Here is a 27,743-nt window from a genome sequence, read left to right on the forward strand (position 1 = left end):
CATATTGTAAGTATGCCACTACCGTTGCATCGTCAGCGAATAGCATATCTCTTACGAGGGTGGTTCTGATTTTTATTTTGGCCCAAAGGCTGGCAATATTTAGAGGTTTGTCATCAAACCTGGAATGGAGATAGATGGATTTGTCAAACACGGGGTGAATTAGCAGTGAAAAGAGCATTCCGAAGAGTGATGGGTGTTTAATTTGAAACTTTCGGAGCAGGCGCTGTTGAACTGCACAGTACCCATCATATTGTCATTTCAGCTCTTGTATTTATGTTTGTAATGTTATCACAGCGCCTTAAGCCTACATCATGTTAGTTAACAGCGCTTTATAAATAAAATTATTATTATTATTATATGTTGGTGAAAGTAGACAATTACATTAAGCAGCTTGGGTGGACAGCCTGTACAATTTTAAAGAGGCCATCTGTACTGACTAGATCAAAGGCCTTTGTCAGGTCAATGAACACAATGAAGGCATTCTTTGTTGTCTACACTTTTCCTAAAGTAGATGGATGGAAAACATCATTTCAATTGTGGATCTCCTTGAGCGAAAGCCGCACTGTGTTTCTGGATAGACCCGATCACTAAGTTTAAGTATCACTCGAGCAAAGATTTTGCCTACAATACTTAGGAGGGAAATTCCCCTGCAGTTGTAGCAGTCGCTTCTGTCACCTTCGTTCTTGCACAGGGTGACGATCTTAGCATTCCGCAGGTCCTGTGGCACTGCACCTTCTTGCCAACTTATGCAGAGCAGTTACGTTTAGTGTTGTTCTGCACTGTTTAGAATATACGGGGGGGGGGGAATACCATTGCATCCAGGGGATTGACCGGCAGCCATGTTTTCTATGACTGTTGAGTTCTTTTAGGGTGGGTACTTCGTTTAGCTCATTCATTGTGGGTAATTGGTTGATAGCGTTAAGGGCTAAGGCAGAGATTGAGCTTGTTGTGGCGTAGAGTTCGGAGTGCAGTTTGTTCGCTTTTGTCTGTGATAGTTTCCCCGGTGGTTGATTTGAGAGGTGCTTACTTGTTTTGGGCAGGTCCGAGAGCCTTTTTGATTCCTTAATACATCCCTCTTATGTTGCCTGCTTGAGCTGCGATCTGAATATTCTTACTGAGCTCTACCCAGTATTCATTGCCACAGATCCGTGCTGATAATTATATAAGTAATACATAAAAATGACCAGATTTAGATTTTAAAAAATACCCAAGACTAGAAGCACTGGAACCATCTAATTAGAGTATTGTGATCACAAATGAAATATTTTTTTGTGACGATCTATTCCTATAATAAATTGTATCTATCACAACAGCTTATCAGAAAATGGATGAAGTTTTTAAAAATTCTATGAACAAACAAATTTCTAATCATTACGGGTAAATCGCGCGCGGTCGAGGCCTTAAATCCTTCTTTGTTTCAATTATTTTTTGCTATTGGTGGTACAGGATGCGCGAGAAAATGCGCAAGTAGACCCTGTTTTGAAGTTTCTGTCATAATTCAATCCAATAAACAGACTGGTTGTAAAACATCATAAGTCGCAACGTGTTCATAAAATTAAACGTCAACCAAGGAAACAAAAACTGGACAAAAAAAAACTGTAAATGTCTGCAGATATGAAAGAAGGGAGTATAACTCCTAGAACTTACCGCCAAATACATAGTCACGATCGTCAGGGCCAGCAGCACTAGAAGCCACAATACGCTGAGAACTATTCGCTTTCTCTTTAGATTGGTTATTCATTATCTTTTGAAAATCATTGAAAGACGTCCATGTAAAACACTGATACTCTAAATCACGGACAAACAAAGATCTATGTACATGTAAACCTTGTCGGCAAACATGTGTTATTTTAACATTCAGATCTCTGGAGCTTCAGTGTGTAATCAAGATTGATGATTCTAGTCAACGCATTATCAAGTAGCACACAGGTTAGGTCGGCTTGCTCAATTCCACCAATGGTATCAATTCTCTTCATCGCAGGCTCAGTGCTCTCGTTCTTCCTAGAAAATCGATGAATGTGAGGCAAACAAGATGAAAAACATTTGACAAGCATTCATTTCCTCATCTTCATACCAGAAGATCTCTTAGGGAATTTTAATAAGGTTTAGAAATAATGCCAATGAAAGAAAATCAGAAAATAAGAATAAATGGTCACAAACTCGACTTTATCCCTCCAAGAGTTTGTCTCAGTGAAGATATAATAAAATTCTTTAATTAAATAATTAGATTCAAAACAAAAATAAAGGTTATCCTTTCAGAGGTGGCGATCAATGTGGTCATCAGAGATTCGAACTCCTCAGTTAGGAAGCCAAGCTCATGTCCATGTTAATGTGTTATTGGTATAAAAATGAAGTCGCGTAGTCCCACCTGCCTAGTTGAACAAATCATTGGAAAATATAGATGGAAGGGGAGGGCGATACCAATGTGAGATCAATTTTTCAAAGCAATTATAATTAATGGACTTCATCTAAAACAAATTCATTCATGTATTCACATGCGATTTTTTTTTATATTTATAAGCTTGGTATTATTTTGGACCAATGTCTCACAACGACTGATAAGAGAAATCAGGTATAAACATCAGGAGAAAACACGACCCCTTAACTCAAGAAAACATTAAGAAATTAAAACAGACACATAATAGACAGTGAGATTCATATCAAACAAATATTCACAATTGATTACAGTAACACCTTTTTAAAAACACCTTTTAACAAATCATTAAAAGTTTTAAAATCACAATTTTTATTTTTACAATTATTTTTGTTTGTGAAATTGTGTATCGGAAAATGCGGGTACTTGAAGTAAGCTAGTCCTAAGAAAAATACACAAATCTTGGGTAAAAGACTGATCAAATAAGGTACTGTAAATGCGTACTTTCACGCGCTAGTTTCAGGTCTTTTATTTTTATAGCCTCTATCGGCTTTTCTCCCAACTACCCGTATTTTTGTGTAGAATTTTTTTCTCTATCAGGTACACTTAAAATTATAGCATAATAATGTCAGTTTAATTTAAAAAGAGAACTGAAAAATGCAAAGATATATAACGAAAAAAGGCACTTCCGAAACGCATTAGTCCAACATTGACCGTCCCGAGACATGACGTTAAACTGCGCTCCTCTTTCCTTAGCACTTTTGGAGCTCAAAAGTGCCCTACTTCTTTTCTATCATTGTGTCTGCCTACTCTTTTCCTAAGTCTGCCTTCATTGATCATCACACTGTCTCCTTAACTTTAAATTCTCACTACGTCCTAGACCAGTCCGTTTGCCGTGGACTGCGACGGGTAAGGGGGGATAAAGAGATCCTGGTGTTTGAGTGGTGGCTATCTGAGGATAAACCACAACAACACAATACTTTGGCTCCAAGTTCCCCTAGACCTGAGACCCAGATGGCCCGCTCTGGGTCAACCGGCTGGTCATGCCGAGCTACCAGCATAGGTCGTCGACCTATGCTGGAGGGCGGTGGCTGGAGGGTCAATCAGGGAGCTGCTGTATCGGACACATGTCCGATGTAGCAGCTGACTGAGTATAGCACCTGTGTAGCCCTGGCGGGCTCATTCTGGACATCCGAATGGCCCGTCCCCTTGTTGGACTCGATGGCGGGTGGGGAGCACAGGTGCCGAATTAACCAAAATATATATGGACAAAAAAACACACACAAAACTACTTGCCCCAGACCTATGTCTGGGCAAGAAACGTCGAATTGACGATAAAAAAGAGGAGGTCCCAAAAAGCTGTGCCACCTGGCCATCATTTCTGGTGGTTAGGTGCACAGAGGAGGGTAAAAGCCTGACAAAGTTGAGCCCTTTTATTATCTATAAGGGACTCAAGTCAGTAGTGGGAGAGCCCAAGAGTGTGTCTAAGCTACACAAATCAATGGAACTCCTTGTAGAAGTAGACAGCAAGACACACTCTGATGGGCTTTTAAGATGCAGAAGACTCTGTGATCTCCAAGTGAAAGTCATGCCACACAAGAGTCTGAACACCAGCAGAGGTGTAATCAGCTCTAGGGACCTACTGGAATGTTCCGAGAAGGAAATAGTGGAGGGCATTGAAGGAGTCACCCATGCCCGGCGCATTACCAGGCGCAGGGAGGGTGAGGAGGTCAAAACCGCCACTATTATCCTCACATTCGGAACTAGGACACCGCCAGAGTATGTGAAGGCAGGATACCTACGAGTTCCAGTGAGGCCCTACATACCTAACCCCATGAGGTGCTTCAAGTGCCAGGGTTATGGACACGGCGCGGCAGTCTGCAAGAGGAACACTGTGTGTGCCAGATGTGCTGGAGAGGGTCATGAGGACAAGGGCTGCACAGCCCAGTTCAAATGCCCAAACTGTCAAGCTGGCCACTCAGCCTACTCCAAGGACTGCCCTGTGTGGAAACAGGAGGTTGCCGTGCAGGAGTACAAGGCAAGAAACGGATGTACCTTTAGCCAGGCGAAATCGGCTGTACTGGCCCTACCCAAGGGCCAATTCGGCTTGACAAAGACCTACGCCCAGGCTGTTGCTAAGAAAGGAAGATCCATAGCCACACAGACGGACACATTGACCCCACCACCCCCTCCTCCTCCTCCAACTCAGAAGAAAACACCGCCAAAGAACACACCTCTGAAGAAACAAGAAAGCCCTGTTGTCATGCTAAAGAACAGGTTCTCTGTGCTCGCTGATGAGAGCATGGAGACTGAGCAGCATGTCAAAACCAATACTCCGGGAGAACCCGGAGACATCATGTCTGACACAGGTTCTCCTCAGAGAACCCAGCCAGACACCCCAACCTCTACCGAGTTAGAGGTTGACCAACTCCCTAAGGGGAGAAATCAAAGCGGAGAGGATGCCCGAGGTGAGAGAGGAGGAAATAACCTCCGCTCTAACCAGAGGGATCTCCCCTCTCAATGGAGAAAAAGACTTCCCCCAAAAGGGGGTTGTCCTCCTCTCCATCCAAACCCAAGAATAAAAATACCAAGGTCACTGGAATAAAGGGAAACCCCTCCGGGGGCCTCCCAAGGCCAAATAGCTCCAAGTAGGTCATCTAGAATAAGCCATGGATTCCAGAATTGTACAGTGGAATTGTAGAGGCCTCAAGGCCAATCACGAGGAAATGCAGCTACTGATGGACTCTGAGACTCCTGTAGCTGTCTGCTTACAGGAAACATTTCTGAAAGATTGCATCAGCTTCCGAAGCTACCGTGCTTACACCAAGAATGTTGAGGATGCAGAGAGAGCATCAGGTGGAGTCTGTATCCTTGTGAAAGATAGCATCCCCCATGAGAGGGTAGAACTACAGACCACACTACAGGCCGTAGCAGCTAGGATAACCCTTCACAAGGTTATCACTTGCTGCAGCCTGTATCTACCACCAGGCGCTCCATTAAACCGAACAGACATGGAGGACCTATTGAAACAACTCCCCCGGCCTTATTTAATCCTTGGGGATTTCAATGCCCATAACACCATGTGGGGATCCAACAATACCGACACAAGAGGTCGTATGCTGGAGGATATCTTCCTCCAACATGATTTATGCATACTTAATGATGCATCACCGACCTACTTGCACCCAGGAACTGGATCATTCACATGCATTGACCTCACCGTATGCGTCCCCGGACTTCTGGACGATTTTAAATGGTCAGTTAGCAATGATCTACGGGGAAGTGATCACTTCCCAATCATCATTACTAACAATCTCCCTTCATTGGGACGACCTCAGCGGTGGAAACTGAATAAGGCCGATTGGGAACAATTCCAAAAAAGATGCTCTGAGGATATCACAGAAAATATCCTCCATGAACAGAACCCAGCTGATACCTTTGCTAGCAAGCTACTAAGTATAGCCAGGAAAGTTGTACCCCTAACCTCTGCAAATCCAAAACGGCCTAGCAAACCATGGTTTGATACAGCTTGCAAAAGTGCTATTGGTGATAGGAAAAAACGACTGGCTGCATTTATAAAGAATCCTTCCCAGGAAAACCTAAAGCTATTCAGAATAGCTAGAGCAAAGGCTAGACAAACCATACGGTCAGCCAAAAGGAATTCCTGGAGAAGTTTTGTCGGCAGTCTGGATGCCAAAACTTCTGCTAGAGCGGTTTGGAAGGCAGTAAGGCGAATCAAAGGGAAAGAATCAAATGCAATAGGGCATTTGAAAAACCAAGGACGAACTGTCACGTCCCCCAGAGAAATAGCTGACTGCCTTGCATCCTCAATAGCAGAAAAATCATCCACTGCACACTACACGCCAGAGTTCCAAAAAGTCAAAACCAGGGAGGAAAGACACCCCATTGATTTCAGGTCAGAGAACAATGAAGACTACAACAAACCGTTCTCGCTTGAGGAACTGAGGGAATCGCTGGACAAGTCACATGACACAGCGCCTGGAGAAGACGAAATCCATTACCAGTTCCTCAAGCACCTTCCCGAACCCTCATTGGCAGTCCTGCTAGGGGTCTATAACTGTGTGTGGCAAACAGGCGCTTTCCCAAACAGCTGGAGGAAAGCCACAGTTATACCGATACCTAAACCGGGAAGAGACGGCTCTGACCCAGCTAACTATCGACCAATAGCACTAACAAGCTGCATCTGCAAAACCATGGAAAGAATGATTAACAGTAGGCTGGTCTGGTACCTGGAAAGGAATAAAGTGATCTCAAACTACCAGTGCGGATTCCGGCAGGGGCGGACAACAACTGACCACCTGGTAAGGCTGGAAGCTTATATTAGAAATGCATTACTCAGAAGAGAACATCTAGTAGCTGTATTCTTCGATATAGAAAAGGCCTATGACACAACCTGGAAACATGGCATTCTACGTGACCTGGCGCTTATGGGGCTTAAGGGACACCTCCCCCGTTTTGTGGAGGAATTCCTGAAAGATCGAAAATTTCAGGTCCGAGTGGGCAACTCCGCTTCTGACACTCATGACCAGGAAATGGGTGTACCCAGGGCAGCATTCTGTCAGTCACCCTGTTCAACATTAAAATAAATAGCATCATAAATGCGCTGTCCCCTGGCATAGAGTGCTCTTTGTATGTTGATGACTTTGTCATTCTTACTTATGGGAAAAACATGAACACCTTAGAAAGGAAATTACAGTTATGTTTAAACAAAATTCAGGGTTGGGCAAACTATAATGGTTTCAAATTCTCTGACTCCAAAACAGTTAGTATGCATTTTTGTAATCTAAGGGGGCTCCACCCAGACCCTGAACTATTTATACACAAAAAGAAGATCCCTGTCATGAAAACTACAAAATTTTTAGGCCTCGCCTTAGATTCCAAATTTAATTTTCTCCCCCACATTAAGGAACTTAAGAAGAAATGCCAAAAGTCATTAAACATACTAAGAGTACTCAGCCATACGGACTGGGGAGCTGACAGAGATACCTTGCTGCTGCTCTATCGGAGTCTAATTCGATCCAAGCTAGACTACGGATCCATAATATATGGAGCAGCAAGGAAGTCGTACCTAAAAATACTGGAACCAATACAAAATGCTGCCCTGCGTCTCTGTCTCGGCGCGTTTCGTACATCACCTATCCCAAGTCTCCATGTGGAGGCTGGAGAACTCCCCATGGATATAAGAATGAAAAAGCTTGCAATGCAGTATATAGTCAAGCTAAAATCCAACCCCACAAACCCTGCTTTTGACTCCATATTTAACCCCACAGAGGTAGAATTATACAATCGAAGGCCTAACGTCATACAGCCGTTGGGCCTTCGAATGAGAGAACCCATCCAAAATTTAACCCCACCCATTGACCAAATCTCTAAAATAGAAACCCCTCAGAATCCTCCTTGGCTAATGAATAAACCTAAATTAAATTTATCCCTCCTTAATTTCAAAAAAGAAAATACAGACCCAAGCATACTACAAGTCCACTTTAGGGAACTGCAGGAGAGCTACGGAGATTGTGGCACCATCTACACAGACGGATCCAAAATGGAGGGAAAGGTCGCGTGTGCCTGCTCCTTTCGGAACAAAACAATCTCCCGTAGACTCCCCGATGGCTGCTCCATCTTTACGGCCGAATTGCACGCAATATTGCTTGCACTTATGGCCGTAAAAGCATCAGAAAGGAGTAAATTTATAATCTGCTCCGACTCCAAATCTGCATTGCAAGCTTTGGGGCGGATGAAGACTGACATCCCATTGGTACATAAGAGCCTGAAGCTGTTGGACCAAATAACAGCCGACCGTAGGGATGTCACCTTCATCTGGGTCCCCTCCCATGTTGGCATTGAGGGAAACGAAGCCGCAGACAGAGAAGCAAAGAGAGCCCTAAATCATGCGGTGTCAGGAACCCAAATTCCCTACTCGGACCTGAGACAAAGTATTGCCTCTGCCACCTAACGAGAGTGGCAGAACCGATGGGAGGCTGAGACTCACAGTAAACTCAGGCAGATTGTGGCGGATGTCAGGTGGCGGCCCACATCTAAGGGTCTGACAAGGCGTGGTAGCACAACCATGTCCAGACTTAGGATTGGCCACACCTACATCACGCACTCTTTTGTACTGAAGAGAGAGGAGCCCCCACTTTGCGAGTACTGTGACTCTCGCCTCACCGTGGAACATATCCTCGTTGATTGCCCCAGATACCAGGATGTCAGGGCGAAACATTTTAGAGCCACTAATCTAAAAACACTATTTAATAATGTCGACCCTGGGAAGGTACTGGGCTTTATTCGGGAAGTGGGGCTATCTACGAAGATCTGATTTCTGAATTTGTGAACATGCACTATTTACATTAGATTTTTACCAAATATTTAAATTTTTACTACCTTTACTATTTTAACTGTGAATAGACCTTAATTTTAATTATATTACTGTATAGAATCTGGCCCTTGTTGTTTAGAGAGAGATTAGTCCTTAAGGGACTGCAGGCACGACATGGCCTAAATTGTGCCGATGTGCCTCAAATCAACAAATCAAATCAAGCTGTTGGACCTAATAACAGCCGACCGTAGGGATGTCACCTTCATCTGGGTCCCCTCCCATGTTGGCATTGAGGGAAACGAAGCCGCAGACAGAGAAGCAAAGAGAGCCCTAAATCATGCGGTGTCAGGAACCCAAATTCCCTACTCGGACCTGAGACAAAGTATTGCCTCTGCCACCTATCGAGAGTGGCAGAACCGATGGGAGGCTGAGACTCACAGTAAACTCAGGCAGATTGTGGCGGATGTCAGGTGGCGGCCCACATCTAAGGGTCTGACAAGGCGTGGTAGCACAACCATGTCCAGACTTAGGATTGGCCACACCTACATCACGCACTCTTTTGTACTGAAGAGAGAGGAGCCCCCACTTTGCGAGTACTGTGACTCTCGCCTCACCGTGGAACATATCCTCGTTGATTGCCCCAGATACCAGGATGTCAGGGCGAAACATTTTAGAGCCACTAATCTAAAAACACTATTTAATAATGTCGACCCTGGGAAGGTACTGGGCTTTATTCGGGAAGTGGGGCTATCTACGAAGATCTGATTTCTGAATTTGTGAACATACACTATTTACATTAGATTTTTACCAAATATTTAAATACTTACTACCTTTACTATTTTAACTGTGAATAGACCTTAATTTTAATTATATGACTGTATAGAATCTGGCCCTTGTTGTTTAGAGAGAGAGTAGTCCTTAAGGGACTGCAGGCACGACATGGCCTAAATTGTGCCGATGTGCCTCAAATCAACAAATCAATTAGTCCAACATTGTCCATTTAAGGGAAGCGTGGTCGAGAGGCCAAGTGCGCTTGAACTTGGCTTGGCTACCTAGAAGGGGGCTCGAGGTTCGACACCCGACTAGGGCAGAGTTGTGTTTACTGAGCGTCTAAAGGCAGCAATCCCCACCTGGTCCACAAATGAGATTGGACCAAAAGCGCTCTGAGCATGCTATATGCATGAAAGTAGCGCTATATAAAAGCTATAATAATAATTTATTATTCGGTTACGTTAAGAAGTTTAACCATGGTTTAACATTGCAACTTTTGCATAAAATTACTATAAGTAGAATTAAAGCATAAGCATCGATGTTTTTAAATATGACCATTAACAGGGGAGAAAAGTAATGCTAGAGTTAATGGACCAAAAGTAGGTGTGTGTGTAGGGGGGCATGGGCGTAGCCAGGATTTTTATTCGCGGGTGGGGGGGGGGGTTGAGGGAATTTTTTTCTCCCCCCTCCATATATATTGTTAGACACCTTATTTATATAGATTAGTTATTTAGCGACGCACCATAGAAGACGCATATTGAACGGGACTAGTGACGTTTGGGATATGTTGGGTTAGAGACCGGAAAATCAGTTAGCGATATAATCCTCTAGGGTAACGACGTGTTTAGTGACAGAGACTTTTACTGTGGCCTTTTCTTAGAATAAATAAATGTTACATTGTTCTTCAGCGTTGACTACATCTCTTCACTAGTTAAAACCGATGTGTTTGTTTGTCTGGATTGTTGATCATCTACACGGAATACACCCGAACAATAATACCCAAACGCTTGCAGAGTAATTGGTTGAAATTCAACAGTCATCCATAGTTGACCTCAAGACAGCCTGAACAAGCAACATCACAGTGGCGACCCCGAACCTCGAACCCGAACCTCGAAGCCGAACATTGAACCGAACCTCGAAGCCGAACGTTTACTCAGTTTTGAGAAGGACAGTTTGCCCGCTATCAGAAGTATTGTGAGTACTACAAGTTTGGTAGCTAACTAAATCGAATTCGCTCTGTCGTCTTACCCTTTGAGAGATTCTTGTGGAGCAGTTTGCTCATTGAACCGGTTGCTTGCCACTTTTATAACGGTCACTGCGTTTAACCTTTGGAAGGTTAGTGAAGTCGTATTTGTCGTTACTGGACATTGATCTATTTATTATACGTTGGTCTAGACCATATCTAAGACTTGTTAATATGAAAGTAGTGGAAACAGCTACATCCACTTAATTTTGTTGAAAACCGTTAATCGTATAACGGAACGTCGTCGGAGGTGACCTTGGTCTCACCTAGTCTACATTGGACATTACGGACATTTTGGTCTAGTGAAGCAGCATACAACAGCAAACTTCGTCGTACTACCAGAGTAGCAGCAGAAGCAGTGAACTATTTTAGAGAACCGTTAATCGTCAGCCCAGATCAAGTCATCGTCAAGAAAGTCGTTATTCGTCAGTCGTCCAGATCAAGTCATCGTCAAGAAAGTCGTTAATCGTCAGCCCAGATCAAGTCATCGTCAAGAAATTCGTTATTCGTCAGTCGTCCAGATCAAGTTGCCGTCAAGAGACTGTTATTTGTCAGTAGTCGTCTACACAAATCAAGTCGTCGCCAGGAGAACCGTTAACCTATTCGTCAGTAACTGTGTACACAAAGTCGTCGGAACTACACATACGGTCATCAACAGTCGTCGAAGAAACTGATACATTTTGCTGTGGCATATCAAGACAACTGGGGCATTACGTGGGATACTTGACACGGATTGTATCCACTGGTAGCACCGGAGAACAGAGTCAGAACTGGAAGAGAAGCAGTGGAATTTGTTGTAGATCTATCATATTCGAGAATCCGAACAAAGGGGATCTTTCTTATCAAAAGCTAAGTGCCATTTTTCTTATTAGTATATGTTTAGATTGCCCTTAGAAATAGATTTTGTCTAAATTTGGTACGTTAGCCTGAGTAAAATCAGGTGGTGCGCCTTAAAACCCGTCGGGGTAAAAGACGTAATTTAGATGAAAAGCTATATTATACGTTTAGGATAGTGATTGTTTTGTTTGTGTAAACGTCATATCCGTTGTTGCTTGGTTACTTCGTGACGTTATTAATGTGTGCCATATTGTCATATCCCAACCCATAGCGATAGTCTCATTTAATTATTTCATTTGTGTATATTATTTTATATTATTTATTTTTATTAATTTAATTAGATCTGTATTTTTTTTACTTAATGATAGAAAGTACAGGTAGGGTTAGGGTTAGGGTTAGGGAATTATTGTGAATCAGACTAAAATACATTTTAGTTTGAGCGGTTAAAATCAAATATGATTTTGCCATGAGAATGATGCCGAAACTGGCATAGTACTACTAATAGTAGTCAAACATTGTCGTCTGGCTAATTTTAGATCCACAAATTTTTGTACATTTCATTTGTACATCTACTGATCTAGACTCTAATTTTGAATATTAATTGGAAAAAAGAATGAACTTTTTTATGAAGGTAGTAAATTCTAGATATGTATATATCTTGTTAAAGATATATTTGACATTGTATGAACATATTTATTTCATATGGTTAAATAGAACCATAATTTCTGGATTGGATCTATGATTCTATCATAGTTAAATCTATCTTAATCTTATCTACTCTAGACTCTAGACTAAGACAGTCTTAGAGTCTACTCTAGACACTTCAGTCACATCAAATTTTAAAATTGATCATAGTTATAGTTATTCATATTAATAGCCATAGTGCTCTTGATAACTGTAGATCTAAATGGTACTATTATATATACTATAATATACGAAATTTAAATTTGTGTGATACTAGATCTAATATACAGATCTGAATATAACTCAGACTAGATTTACACATTTACTGAATCTATAGAGACATAACTCTTAAAACTTGTATAAAAGTGTGTAAAAACTTAAATATAAAATAAGTTTAAAGTATAGCCATAACCAATATAGGCTAAGTAAAAATATATATAAAATATAAAACACAATGGCTTCATCATCATACGTGGACCTTAAGGAGGTTAAGGAAACAGCTATGCAGGATGGAAAGGCCATGGAGTTAAAAGGAAAGGATTTAGCAGCTTATGTACAGCAAGTTGTGAGGGAAGAAATGGAACGTCAAAGACAAGAGATAGAGAGACAGAAAGAAGAAAAAAGACAAGAGATAGAGAGACAGAAAGAAGAAAAAAGACAAGAGATAGAGACAAGATAGGATCAGAAAGGAAGAATATGAGAAGCAAAAAGAGGACCAAGAAAGGCAGAGAGAGCATGAAGCTAAAATGGAGAAGATGAGATTGGATGCAGCACAAGCCAGAGCTCAAACTGAACAAGGAAATAACACAAATAACTCAAATAATATTACCACACAAAGAGACAACCCTAATTCGCAAACATGGCTAAAGAGAAAGATACAAAGTTTTGATGAACAGAAGGATGACATTGGTGATTTTCTGAAAAGATATGAGGCAAAAATGTCTACATTTAATATGCCAGAAGAAGAATGGTCTGAAATACTGATAGACTTCGTTCATGGTCAAGCTCTAACAATATGCCAAAATCATGACCATCATATTGATGATAGCTATCAAGTTTTGAAAAGAGAGTTGTTAAATGCCTATGGTCATAATGCTACAACTTTCAGAAAGAAATATTTTGACAATATACCATCAGTAGATATAGAACCTCAAACTACCATTAATATGGAGAAAGATTTTTTCAATAAGTGGGTAAAACTAGAAAAAGTGGGAAATTCTTATGAGGGATTAAAAAATTTCATTCTGTTAGATAACTTTATTAACAAATGTGATCCCCAACTTCAGTCATTCATTAAAGAGAGAAATCCTAAATCTTTAGATGAAGTAACAGAAATAATGAGAATTTATAAAAATGCTTATCCAACTAATCCATTCTCTACTAAAGATAAGAATAAGGTAGATTTAATAGGATACACAAGTGAAAAAAAAGTCAGAAGTAATGATGGACATTCTAGAGAAACTGAAGATAGGTTTGAAAATAGAAATAGAGATAGAAATGCAAGATCAAAATCTAGGGATAATCATTATGAGGAAATAATTTGTTTCAATTGCAATAAGAAAGGTCACATAGCTTCCCATTGCAAAAAACCAACATACTATAGAACAAATGATAGGAACTCATATAGGGATAGAAATCAAAACAGAAGTAGTAGTAAACATAGGGATAGGAATCAAACAAGCAGAGTTTACTATACTAATGAAAATCAGGATAGAGATTATAGTGATGAGGATAGTGATATTGAGCAATTAAATTATAGGTAACACTATAGAAGATATTAACATGGTTGAGGGAAAGAGAAATACTTTAAAACTATTCAAAGGTCTAGTAAATGGAAAATCTATAAATTTTATCAGGGACACAGCATGCACAACAATTGCAATTCATTCAAAATTTGTAGAACCATGGTGTTATTTAGATTACATGAAAAAGGTTAGATTATTAGATGGCAGTATTAAGAAATTTAAGGCTTGCAGAATTTTTATTAAGACACCTTTTTTCACTGGTTACTGTAATGCTGTAGCAATACCTAGTTTGACACAAGATATGTTATTGGGTAACATTAGAGGAATTAGGTCTTGTACCATGAGGGACATTAACAGATGGCAAAACAAATATGAACATTTATTGAACAGAAATGTATTAAACAGAAATACTAGACAATACAATAGACCTATGAACTCATATAATAGAAGAAACATGACTTGTTATAATTGTCATAAACAAGGACATTTTGCTAGAGAATGTTGGAATAGGTTCCATACCAATCAGAAGATTGCGAGTTCTAGTTGTAGATTTGGTGGAAGAATTAACCAAAGTAGAAACAAATACAATGATCATAGATCAAATGGGTACAGAACTTATGATAAACAAAATGACAGGACAAGATATGATGTAAAATAAATAAGTATTCTGAATATGGAATCGTGATCAGGTTTAAACTTGTCTATTAAAGTTTATAATATGGAACAAAAGAATTTTTAAATTAAAGTATTTAAGTTGATTAATGAAATATTTGACTATAATGATAATGAGTAGATTCTATGATGTGACATTCCATAGAATAGTAATAATATGTTTGAAACTTTTAAAGTTATAAAACTAAAGTGAAAGTACCTCTTGTATTTATTGAAATAGGGATATTAATTATTGATTGATAATTTTAAATTGGGTATATGCTGTCGAGATTGACATACACTTACATACGGAAGTGATATTTGTAAATACTATGAATATAGTACATTGCTGTTTGATATTATGTGATATTATTGATTAACATGGCACAATTTAAATGTTAGTGGAAAAGGGAGATAAGTAAATTTGATGTTAAGCATTTAAAAGTAAGTATGGATATTTTTTTGTGTGAATCATTTCATATATCATTGACAAAAGTTAGGTCGATGGAAAAGGGTGAGTATAAAAGAAAAATGGACAAAAGCGTATAAAAGGGTGGTAAGGAAAAGCTTATTGAATGTGGAAATAAAGTCTATAATTGTTTTTGAAATATTGTATTTTGTCAGATTACTGCCAGTGGATAACATTTGTGAGAAGTGTATGACGTGCCCATGAGATGCCACATTGCTATGATGAACTGTTACTGTTTACTAATGAAGATGATTCTGGAATTTTGGAAGTAACGGTGTAATGTTATGAACATTGACATGAACATGATGAACTGTCAAGCCAGATGAAGATGTCAAGATTTTATGTTTGTTGTCTTCCCCTTAAATTGCAAATGCCCTTGTAAGACTTGACAGTAGTGGAAAAATATTGACTTTTTTTTTCAAGTGGGGGGGAGGAATCTGTTAGACACCTTATTTATATAGATTAGTTTTTTAGCGACGCACCATAGAAGACGCATATTGAACGGGACTAGTGATGTTTGGGATATGTTGGGTTAGAGACCGGAAAATCAGTTAGCGATATAATCCTCTAGGGTAACGACGTGTTTAGTGACAGAGACTTTTACTGTGGCCTTTTCTTAGAATAAATACATGTTACATTGTTCTTCAGCGTTGACTACATCTCTTTACTAGTTAAAACCGATGTGTTTGTTTTGTCTGGATTGTTGATCATCTACACGGAATACACCCGAACAATAATACCCAAACGCTTGCAGAGTAATTGGTTGAAATTCAACAGTCATCCATAGTTGACCTCAAGACAGCCTGAACAAGCAACATCACAATATATATATACTAGCCGGATATGACCCGCGGTCTGCAGGCCTTAGCTTGGGTATTACTAATCTAGTGGATTGGACTTAGATCAATGTCAAACATGGCAAATGTTCCATTCACATTTTTTTTCCTTCGTCACAAAAATAAAAGTAGAATGTGAAAATGGGTTTACCCGTTAAGCCGACATATTCATTTCAAATATAAAATACTGAGTTTACCTGATACGTTAAAAAAGTTTCGTTCTTGAATAGAGATAAATTTAGTTGTTTTTATTTTTATTTTTGGCATCCCCCTTGCCGGTCGTGGGAGGGACATTAAACATACACTACGGCCTCCGCAATCATGTAAGGGACATTCTACGCCAAGATTTATTAAGATTGGTCATACGATTTTGATTTGTATGAGGGACATACACACATATATCCATGCATACAAATTCTTAACTTCAATTATATATATATATGTGTGTGTGTGTGTGTACATAATTAATCTTTATAACATTCTGACCCTTCATTCTTTAGGAAGATGTTTATTTATTATAGCCTAGAAAATGTTCTTTATGGAGTTAGTGGAAACATTGTAGACACCCCGCCCTTGCCAGCAAGTGGGTCTGGGGGGAGCGCTGAGAGCTACTCCAGTGGGGTTCGGGGCGGAGCCCCCTGCCAAGCACTATTTCCGGTATTAAATGCAAAAAAATGCATATTCTAAGGTATCTACAGTGCATTATCCTGCTATTAAAAGTTTTAGTTCAAAAACCTATTCTTATTTACTTAGGACTTAGATCCTCCCTCGGCGTTCGGCGCATTGGACGGCAAGCTGCCTCCACAAAAATCTGTCACTGGCAATGTCTTAAGCCACTTTCCATCTGGTGTCCACTGCTCTGAGGACCTCCATGAAAGTGTGGCGTCAAGTTGAACTAGGTTGTCCCTGTTTGCGCTTTCCTCGTAATGGTCTCCATGTCATCGCAACTCTTATAATGCGAAGTAATTCATTTTGTTGGAGAACATGTCCCGCAAACGTCATGCGACGTTCTATCAAAACTTTACTAAGGGGTCGACTCCCAGTTCAGCATAGGATTTCATTTATTGAGAACCGATCTCTATAACTGACTCCTAAAATTTGTCTTAGCCATCTTTGTTGAGCCACATTTAGTCTTTTTTTTTTCAATTTTTGCAGATGTCTATGCACTGTATTTGATTAATGGAGCCCAGCGACTGGTGGAAATTTGTAACCTCTTTTGGCTACGCTCTTGGAATTTGGTTTGCCTTAGATTTTATATAGAAATGGCAAGTTTTATCGTCACAATAATCTGTTCGGGGGGGGGGGGGGGGTTTAAACTAAAAAATCTTTTTTTTTTTTACAAATTCAAAACCCCAAAATTTGGTGACTGCAGTTTGCTTAAGAATAATATTGAAGAGTGGGGTTTTCAACCCCAAAACTATCTGTAGGGGGGGTTTTAAACTCTAAACCATCCGGGGGGGATTTTAAACTTAAAGCCCTTTGGAGGAGGGTGGTTTAAACTCAAAACGCCCCTTGGCTACGCTCATAGAATTTTGAATGCGTAATTTGCTTATTTTTTATTTTAAAAAGGTAGTTTATACCTTCAAACCCCGCTGGATGGTGGGTTTAAACTCAAAACTTCCTTTGGCTACGCTCATAGATGTTTGAGTGTGTAATTTGCTTTTTTTTATATTGAATAGGTGTTTTTTGCTTCAAACAACTCTGGAGGGGTTTTAAACTCAAAACCATCTGGAGGGGTTTTAAATTAAAAGCCCTCTGTATGAGGGGGATTTAAACTCAAAACCGCCCTTGGCTACGCTGAAAGAATTTTGAATGGGTAATTAGTTTTTTATATTGAAGAGGTAGTTTTTAGCTTCAAACCCCGCAACGCTTCTCTTGGCATTGCTCATTGAATCTGGTGACGGATGTATGCTTTAGTCTTTTATTGAAGATGGGTTTTTATCGTAAAAAAATATCAGAGGGAGTTTTAAAATCAAAATCTTCCTTAGCTATGCTCTAGAATTTGGGGGTTGTCGTTTGCTTTTTTTTGTTTTATAGAAGAGGGGGTTTTAACCACAAAACCCACTGGAACTCAAAAACCCCCCTTGGCTGCTTTTGGGAAGTGATGTAATATTGAAATCTCACCTTGAATAAACAAAATTAAAGCAAAAAATCAGCCACAAAGTTCCACTCCCCCTGTAAGGGGGATTTTATTTCGGGGGGGGGGGGAACCCCAAACCCCCCCCCCCCCGGCTACGCCCATGGTGTGGGGAGCAGATACCAGAATTAAATGTTAAAAATGCTTAAAAAATGATTGGGAGCCTCAAAATGGGGAATGGTGATTGGGAATGAAACTGAAAAGGGGGCGGTGTGCAGACAGAAAACTTTAATTGAACGTGGAGAAGAAAGGAATGGAAGTGGGCGGACAGGTCCATATAAATGTATACCCTATGAACAAATCAAAAGACGTAGCCGGTTTTTAATTATAGCAGCTTATATTTTTTCTCAGGTCTAAGTAAATTTATACATTTTTAAGAAAGTCTTTAGAGTCTTTAATAAAAAAAATGTATGCATATAGATATTAGAGCATTAGAATAAAGAATGTACAGATAAGGAAATATGTAGGATTAAAAAATAAAATTTAGAGTGAGAAGGAATGTTCACTACTAAGCATTAGTATGTCTTCTTGAGTCAAACGAATTGGAACGAAACTGCGAGTAACGACTCGTCTGGTGGGAATTTGACCGCTGCCGTTTCGATTAAGAAAGATGTTTAGTTGTATTAAGGTAAGTAATTGCATGAGAATTAGTGGTGAGAGTCAGTCAGTAAGTTTCTTTTACGTATATATATATATATATATATATATATATATATATATATAGCCTATATATATATTGTAATAACTGAAGGAAGGCAACTCAAAGAGGTAACGATGTTTATTCACAAGACAACATCTGCCTTTAGAATAATCTCTTCATATCGGTTCTTGGCTGACATAGAAGAGAGCACCTGGCTGCATGCGGCGTCTGAACGAGACAGCTGGAGGTTACTCATGAAGGCCGCAGGATACACATTTGAGACCAAAAGAAAATATGCTGCCGATGACAAACGCAGACGACGAAAAGAAAATCTAAATCGACCACCTGCGGACAATGGTTATGCTTGCCCTGGGTGTGGCAAAATATGTAGGTCACAGCTGGGGCTGCACAGCCACGGGAAATACTGTATTCCTCACAAATCTTCGGACTCGAAGACAAGCCTTATTATTATTATTATCATATCGGTTCTAGACTTGGGCGGAACTTGTTATCTTCTTCCTAATTTCAACATCCTTTTCAGTCTAGTCTCTAACAGTGCGCACCTTCTGCACTAGCTTAGGGCAGGGTTATAACATTGCCCCCTTCTTAGCGCTTTTCGTTCCGAAAAGAAACAGTGCAGTGGAGGTTTGACAGTTCAGGTGGAGGTCGATCGGTGGGAACCACAGACGGCAGGGAGCATGTTGCCCACGAAGCCATCTGTACGTTTTTCTGCGGCCGTCGCTTTCTCTTTCTCCAGTTGGCCATTCTGCTCTTGAGATGATATCGTGGTCGCTGCTTCGACCTCATGACGATTGTAGCTGATGCCAGCTAGCTGACACAGGATAAGTCAGTGGAGGTCAGGGTTGCCAACCACTTAACACAAATGGAGGTACTGGCGATCACTGTAGTTCCCAGGGCCGTTGTTCTAAGACGCCAATTCAGTGGACCTTTTCCATGGACGTCTCATGACACACTTGGAGGCCCACAGGTAGCCATAGTTTCAAACACAAACTCATAGTCATTCTCAGCCTCATCTGTAAGGTATGCCCATGAAGCACCATTGTAATGTTCCATAAGCAAATGTTCATCCAACACTGCATCAGGTTCCGCTGGAATTAATTCCCCATCGTTCAAGTCACTCTCACTGATGTAGTCAGAAGTACACATTTCTCTTAACTTCAGACCTTGTTGCTGGGATTCTAGGAATGGGCACTATCCCCGCAGTTCTTTTCAATCGCCTGGATGCAGTTGTCAAGCTTCAAGTGCTCTGTTATGCCACAGGCAAAGTCTAATTCGTTGTTTCTGTCTTGGCCTTTGTTGGTATCCGTAACGAATCAGAAACGGTCTTCATGCTTTCATGGTTTGTGTTCTCGTCAAAGGTATGGAAGGATAAACAGAGGTCTTTAAGCAGCAAGCTTGGACGCAGACCCAATGTTATCTTGATCTGTCCGGCTCATTGAGGTACTCGTTGTGGGTACACCAGGAACAAAAGCTTCAGGCACATAACTTCTCTAGTTTCTTTATTTGTATCTTTCTTTGGATTTAGTACATCCCGTTGAGATTGTCGCAGCAATCGTTGTCACATTTCTCGTCTTGAAAGTCACATCCGCAAGACTTGCCCACAAGACAGTCACAGGTGGTGCTACAATAGCCAGCGCCCCCTTCACCACTGTTTGTGCAGTCAAAGTCCTGACCAGGTAACTGCTCCTTCACTAACGAGTCTACAGGCAACTGCTCCTTCACCAACGAGTCTATTCCTCCTTTCGCTTGCACACCATTTTATCAATATGGTCTATTTGGCCTTCCTTTTTCAATACAATCTCATCCACCTTGTTCCCGATCATGTTCACCATCATGTTCATTTCTTCACGCATCGAGTCGTATATGTCTTGTAGAAAGTCTTTCATAGTTTTGAGAAGCTCGCCGACATCTGTCTCCACCTCAAACAAGTATGAGTCCGGATGCTCCCCTTCATCAGCCAGAGCCTGCCGAAGACGTGCTCTAAGAATGTCTTTATTCTTTTCAAAGCGTTTCAGACGCCGCCACTCGAGGTCTTCTTTCAGTTCCTTCAATTTCAGCTCGGCTAGCCGTTTCATATATGTCATTTTAAATAAGATCCTTACTAATGCTTCCGTTGAGTCGCCCAATCTCACTTCTGACACTAATGTAATAACTTAAGGGAGGCAACTCAACGAAGCAACGATGTTTATTCACGGGAAATCACAAGTACATAAAACAACATCTGTCTTTAGCACAGTCTTTTCATATCGGTTCTGATACAGATGTCCTGAAGGTCCGAGAACGTCCAGTTCCCTATTAAAGGACCTCTTAACCAAGGAAAGGCTTTTATCCATGGCCAGGATGAGGCATCGGCTCTTCACCAATCCCTCTGTCCGAAATCCTGCCTTATCCGAAGCGATCATGTATTCACGCCCGGTGTGTCGCTAGTCACGACCCCCTTGAGCCCCGCACGAGTTCCCTCTCTCGTACGAGGCCGGAGGCCGATCCGCGTTGAGGCCTTTCGTATGCCTATAATGTCCCACCGAACCCGTGCGAGGGTCCATCACAGCGCGTATGACCCCCGATGGGGAACGAATCGGTTGGGGGTTGGACGGGTTAGCGAACCTTTGTTACATCCCAACCACGTGCAGTGTACAGTCTCTCGACCGCACGTGTGGTAGCTCACTGAGAGCTATGTGTGCTACCGATCTTAGCCTATCCGTTTCCCTTGGCGGACGTTTCCACAGGAGGGCCACGCTGAGGCGACGGGAGCATTCCTCCTGCATATCGGTTCTAGACTTGGGCGGAGCTTGTTCTCATCTTCCTGATTTCAACATCTTTTTCAGTCTAGTCTCTAACTGTGCGCACCTTCTGCACTAGCTTGGATTGCGGTGTGCATGGCAGGGTTTTAACAATATATATACGAGAGAGAGAGAGATGCAATAATAATAACAAAAGAATAATTAATCTCAATAATTGACATATTAATCACATTCTGCTCTTATTTAAGTATTACATTTTTAGCATTCTTATACTAATATTAACTGCACTACTTTTAGTCTTTGCTAAGTTAGGGAGTGTTAGGAAGTCTACCAATATTCACATAAAGATGATTAAAGTAATGTAATGATATACTAACCTCCAATTATGGTATCATCTGATTTAAGTTGTTTAGCAGAGTGTGATGCTTTCACTGGAGAGTTTGACATTACGGCTGTGCCACTATTTGTTGTCAATGATTGTTTCAATGTATTATCACTATCAGAGAATTCCTCGCGTTTTGCTAATGTCACCTTTACGTCTGGTTCATCATTGACTGCCTGTCTGTCATCGTGACGAACCACGCCCAGGTAATTAGTGTTCGACAAATTTATAGAACATTCATTATCCTCCACTTGATCTGCGAAGTCTGTTATCTCATAGGTTCCCCTTACATCCAAGTCTGGAGGGATTTGGTTAGACATAAGTTTTCAATAGCTCCACTTCTTCAACACGAAACTACTGAAGACCTAAGGATAATTATGAAGCACGTGTACTTATATCAACTCACTCTGTCTATCTAGAAAAAAAAATTGAACAAGTTATTTCCCCACACTCATTCTTGGACCAAGTTGAAACTTTAAACAATTATTTATTGTACCTATTAAAACATAAAACAATAAAACAAAATAAACAAATTAGGTCAATTAATTACTAGTAATCAATTTTTTTTATACCAACAAGGGAAATTCATCCTTCAGTATTAAGCAATATGTATAAATATGTGGTGTTTTGTGCTCTTAAATTACTTCTCCCGCACCCATTACAAGTTTCCATAACAGGTGGATCCAAAAGGAAAAGGGGGGGGGGGGGTAAACGTGCGAGCTCTAGAAGAAGAACCACACAATTTTTATAGGAATACTTTACTTTATGTTAATAATATATACTAATCTACGAGAAAATACCACTGATTAATTAATCACTAAATCTTATTAACTATCATATGTATTCGCATCAAATTTCGTACATGGATTCCGTTTATCTCCCATGTGCTCACTAAGAACGCTTCTGGGCAGATTTACAACCCCAGGACTTACGTCAATTCCACTTCCTCTTAGACACGGTCTAAATTTTTAAAAAAAATAAAAAATCCTAATAATAAGATAGATCTAGAATCTTTTTATTTTTTTCGAGATAAAAAGAGAAAGAGAGAGAGAGAGCAAGCGCTACATTCCAAAGGAGTGAGATAAACGATGACAGTTAGGCCTGTAATAAAACCAATGTAGAGAACAAAATACCCAACTAAATGTAGATAGGGGAACGTGACATTCCATTGGGGCCTTCGGACATTGCATCTGTACAATCAGTTGATACATGTGACACAGGCCAGTCATACAGTGAAGCGTGCTATGTCAATGGACAAGGGACAATACTAGAATGAGCCTTGCACGTTAGTATGACCCGTGTTATGGTCATGTGATCAGAAGCCTTCGATGACAAGCGTGTAAGGCAGTTCAGGACAGCGAAGAAACCGGGACTTTTAGTCGGCCATGAAGTCGGACCTGGTGGAGTCCTCGAATGAAACGTACGAGTCCAGGAAGAGACAAAAGAGTTTGGTACGGCATTACGGTGATGTTCAGTGTAAAATTTGTAAGGGTGTTAGGTTGATCGTTAAAATGTGGCCCGTTTATTACAATTGAAAAACAGAAAAGAAGTGGTCAGGACGTTACATTATTAATGTGGGAACAAATCAACGGCCGGTGTGGACTGCTAGAAAAGATAAACTTACGCTGTAACACATTGGTATTTCTGTACATTACCACACTAGCGCGTCTATGCCACTTGTGTTTAGCCCGTGAATTTAGTGTATCTGTTACAATGAAATTTTACGGCTCGCTCTCTATTTCCTTTTTTGTCTGTCTGTCTTTCTCTCTTCGCTCTCCGACATACGACTTTTGATTTCATTGGAAAAGCCCGCTCCATACATTTCTTCATACTGTTACAATTCTCTCTCTCCTAATCAGGCTTTCTGTAAACACTGCTCAACACAACACAAGAACTTGACAACAAGAGTTCCAAATAATCTGGTACTTTAATAATGAGTAAATAGAACAGCCCATAGGACACAATTGGCAACACACTAAGCTACTTCTCCCACCCTCAAGGGCGTGTAACAACGAGCGAGCTATCATCCTCTCAACTAGAGTTTTCAATCGGACCTGACTCCTCCCGATGCTTAGAATCACGTTAACATGCTTAACCAAGACAGAGGGATCCGCCTCTGAGAGGACAACAACTGGACACTGAAACATTTTATTTTAAGTGAAACGAACAATAGGCCAATCGTACAAACGTATAAAGCAGTCAAATATGATGATTTAATTATCACACCGATATCTATATTCGTCATGAGATATTATTTTATAGTTTATTATTTCTCCCCACCATTGTCAATCTTTCCGTTTTTCATTTTATTCGTTAAATATTTGATCTTGTTGAACTAATGTAATTCCTTCTGTTATAATTGTAAGCTACCTGTTTGTGTGCTTCTCAACTTGGATTGCGTGCAGGTCATCTTACGGCACTAATGGCAAAACAATGTTATTGAATTTTATTAAAAGACACCAGCGTCACGTGCGAAGCTTATCTAAGCCGGCTTTTTTAAAGACGGTTGCTGTTATATGAAGACTTTACGATGAACTTTATAGTAGACATATCTATATCAGTCATTTTGAAATTTTTAATTTATCAATTGAAATGTGTCGAATGCATTGGAAGGTTTTATCTACAAGAGCTTGTGGGGCCATGCAATTAGCAATGTCACAGTGTTGTGTGTGTGTGTGAGAGTGATATTAATTAATTTCATAGGTGTTATCAAGGCTCACTTGACAGAGACCAGACAAAGGTTAGGGCAATATCAGAGTCGTCCCGAGACATGACGTTAAACTGCGCTCCTCTTTCCTTAGCACTTTTGGAGCTCAAAAGTGCCCTACTTCTTTTCTATCATTGTGTCTGCCTCCTCTTTTCCTAAGTCTGCCTTCATTGATCATCACACTGTCTCCTTAACTTTAAATTCTCACTACGTCCTAGACCAGTCCGTTTGCCGTGGACTGCGACGGGTAAGGGGGGATAAAGAGATCCTGGTGTTTGAGTGGTGGCTATCTGAGGATAAACCACAACAACACAATACTTTGGCTCCAAGTTCCCCTAGACCTGAGACCCAGATGGCCCGCTCTGGGTCAACCGGCTGGTCATGCCGAGCTACCAGCATAGGTCGTCGACCTATGCTGGAGGGCGGTGGCTGGAGGGTCAATCAGGGAGCTGCTGTATCGGACACATGTCCGATGTAGCAGCTGACTGAGTATAGCACCTGTGTAGCCCTGGCGGGCTCATTCTGGACATCCGAATGGCCCGTCCCCTTGTTGGACTCGATGGCGGGTGGGGAGCACAGGTGCCGAATTAACCAAAATATATATGGACAAAAAAACACACACAAAACTACTTGCCCCAGACCTATGTCTGGGCAAGAAACGACGAATTGACGATAAAAAAGAGGAGGTCCCAAAAAGCTGTGCCACCTGGCCATCATTTCTGGTGGTTAGATGCACAGAGGAGGGAAAAAGCCTGACCAAGTTGAGCCCTTTTATTATCTATAAGGGACTCAAGTCAGTAGTGGTAGAGCCCAAGAGTGTGTCTAAGCTACACAAAACAATGGAACTCCTTGTAGAAGTAGACAGCAAGACACACTCTGATGGGCTTTTAAGATGCAGAAGACTCTGTGAACTCCAAGTGGAAGTCATGCCACACAAGAGTCTGAACACCAGCAGAGGTGTAATCAGCTCTAGGGACCTACTGGAATGTTCCGAGAAGGAAATAGTGGAGGGCATTGAAGGAGTCACCCATGCCCGGCGCATTACCAGGCGCAGGGAGGGTGAGGAGGTCAAAACCGCCACTATTATCCTCACATTCGGAACTAGGACACCGCCAGAGTATGTGAAGGCAGGATACCTACGAGTTCCAGTGAGGCCCTACATACCTAACCCCATGAGGTGCTTTAAGTGCCAGGGTTATGGACACGGCGCGGCAGTCTGTAAGAGGAACACTGTGTGTGCCAGATGTGCTGGAGAGGGTCATGAGGACAAGGGCTGCACAGCCCAGTTCAAATGCCCAAACTGTCAAGCTGGCCACTCAGCCTACTCCAAGGACTGCCCTGTGTGGAAACAGGAGGTTGCCATGCAGGAGTACAAGGCAAGAAACGGATGTACCTTTAGCCAGGCGAAATCGGCTGTACTGGCCCTACCCAAGGGCCAATTCGGCTTGACAAAGACCTACGCCCAGGCTGTTGCTAAGAAAGGAAGATCCATAGCCACACAGACGGACACATTGACCCCACCACCCCCTCCTCCTCCCCCAACTCAGAAGAAAACACCGCCAAAGAACACACCTCTGAAGAAACAAGAAAGCCCTGTTGTCATGCTAAAGAACAGGTTCTCTGTGCTCGCTGATGAGAGCATGGAGACTGAGCAGCATGTCAAAACCAATACTCCGGGAGAACCCGGAGACATCATGTCTGACACAGGTTCTCCTCAGAGAACCCAGCCAGAAACCCCAACCTCTACTGAGTTAGAGGTTGACCAACTCCCTAAGGGGAGAAATCAAAGCGGAGAGGATGCCCGAGGTGAGAGAGGAGGAAATAACCTCCGCTCTAACCAGAGGGATCTCCCCTCTCCAGAGAGAAAGACTTCCCCCAAAAGGGGGTTGTCCTCCTCTCCATCCAAACCCAAGAATAAAAATACCAAGGTCACTGGAATAAAGGGAAACCCCTCCGGGGGCCTCCCAAGGCCAAATAGCTCCAAGTAGGTCATCTAGAATAAGCCATGGATTCCAGAATTGTACAGTGGAATTGTAGAGGCCTCAAGGCCAATTACGAGGAAATGCAGCTACTGATGGACTCTGAGACTCCTGTAGCTGTCTGCTTACAGGAAACATTTCTAAAAGATTGCATCAGCTTCCGAAGCTACCGTGCTTACACCAAGAATGTTGAGGATGCAGAGAGAGCATCAGGTGGAGTCTGTATCCTTGTGAAGGATAGCATCCCCCATGAGAGGGTAGAACTACAGACCACACTACAGGCCGTAGCAGCTAGGATAACCCTTCACAAGGTTATCACTTGCTGCAGCCTGTATCTACCACCAGGCGCTCCATTAAACCGAACAGACATGGAGGACCTATTGAAACAACTCCCCCGGCCTTATTTAATCCTTGGGGATTTCAATGCCCATAACACCATGTGGGGATCCAACAATACCGACACAAGAGGTCGTATGCTGGAGGATATCTTCCTCCAACATGATTTATGCATACTTAATGATGCATCACCGACCTACTTGCACCCAGGAACTGGATCATTCACATGCATTGACCTCACCGTATGCGTCCCCGGACTTCTGGACGATTTTAAATGGTCAGTTAGCAATGATCTACGGGGAAGTGATCACTTCCCAATCATCATTACTAACAATCTCCCTTCATTGGGACGACCTCAGCGGTGGAAACTGAATAAGGCCGATTGGGAACAATTCCAAAAAAGATGCTCTGAGGATATCACAGAAAATATCCTCCATGAACAGAACCCAGCTGATACCTTTGCTAGCAAGCTACTAAGTATAGCCAGGAAAGTTGTACCCCTAACCTCTGCAAATCCAAAACGGCCTAGCAAACCATGGTTTGATACAGCTTGCAAAAGTGCTATTGGTGATAGGAAAAAACGACTGGCTGCATTTATAAAGAATCCTTCCCAGGAAAACCTAAAGCTATTCAGGATAGCTAGAGCAAAGGCTAGACAAACCATACGGTCAGCCAAAAGTTCCTGGAGAAGTTTTGTCGGCAGTCTGGATGCCAAAACTTCTGCTAGAGCGGTTTGGAAGGCAGTAAGGCGAATCAAAGGGAAAGAATCAAATGCAATAGGGCATTTGAAAAACCAAGGACGAACTGTCACGTCCCCCAGAGAAATAGCTGACTGCCTTGCATCCTCAATAGC

General features: G+C 41.4%; 1 protein-coding gene and 1 long non-coding RNA gene across 6 annotated transcripts in view; one reads left to right on the forward strand and one right to left on the reverse strand.

Annotated features, from left to right (window-relative positions):
* Nucleotides 1-27,743, reverse strand: part of LOC106064682 (band 7 protein AGAP004871-like) — a 98,602-nt gene that overhangs the window by 49,465 nt on the left and 21,394 nt on the right. For 2 of the 5 annotated variants that reach the window (XM_056040458.1, XM_056040456.1), the window contains exon 2: nucleotides 21,864-22,233. In XM_056040458.1, the coding sequence (XP_055896433.1) occupies nucleotides 21,864-22,188 (325 nt within the window). In that variant the 5' untranslated portion in view covers nucleotides 22,189-22,233. Of the gene's footprint in view, nucleotides 1-1,647; nucleotides 2,002-21,863; nucleotides 22,284-27,743 lie in introns of those variants that run through there. The other 3 variants (XM_056040457.1, XM_056040455.1, XM_056040459.1) reach the window with 2 other exon arrangements.
* Nucleotides 10,953-15,753, forward strand: LOC129928080 (uncharacterized). Its single transcript, XR_008779688.1, has 2 exons — nucleotides 10,953-12,193; nucleotides 15,267-15,753. It is a non-coding gene; the product is annotated as an uncharacterized LOC129928080 (long non-coding RNA).

The sequence above is a fragment of the Biomphalaria glabrata genome, chromosome 9 (assembly GCF_947242115.1).
Source record: "Biomphalaria glabrata chromosome 9, xgBioGlab47.1, whole genome shotgun sequence".
NCBI classification, from domain to species: domain Eukaryota; kingdom Metazoa; phylum Mollusca; class Gastropoda; family Planorbidae; genus Biomphalaria; species Biomphalaria glabrata.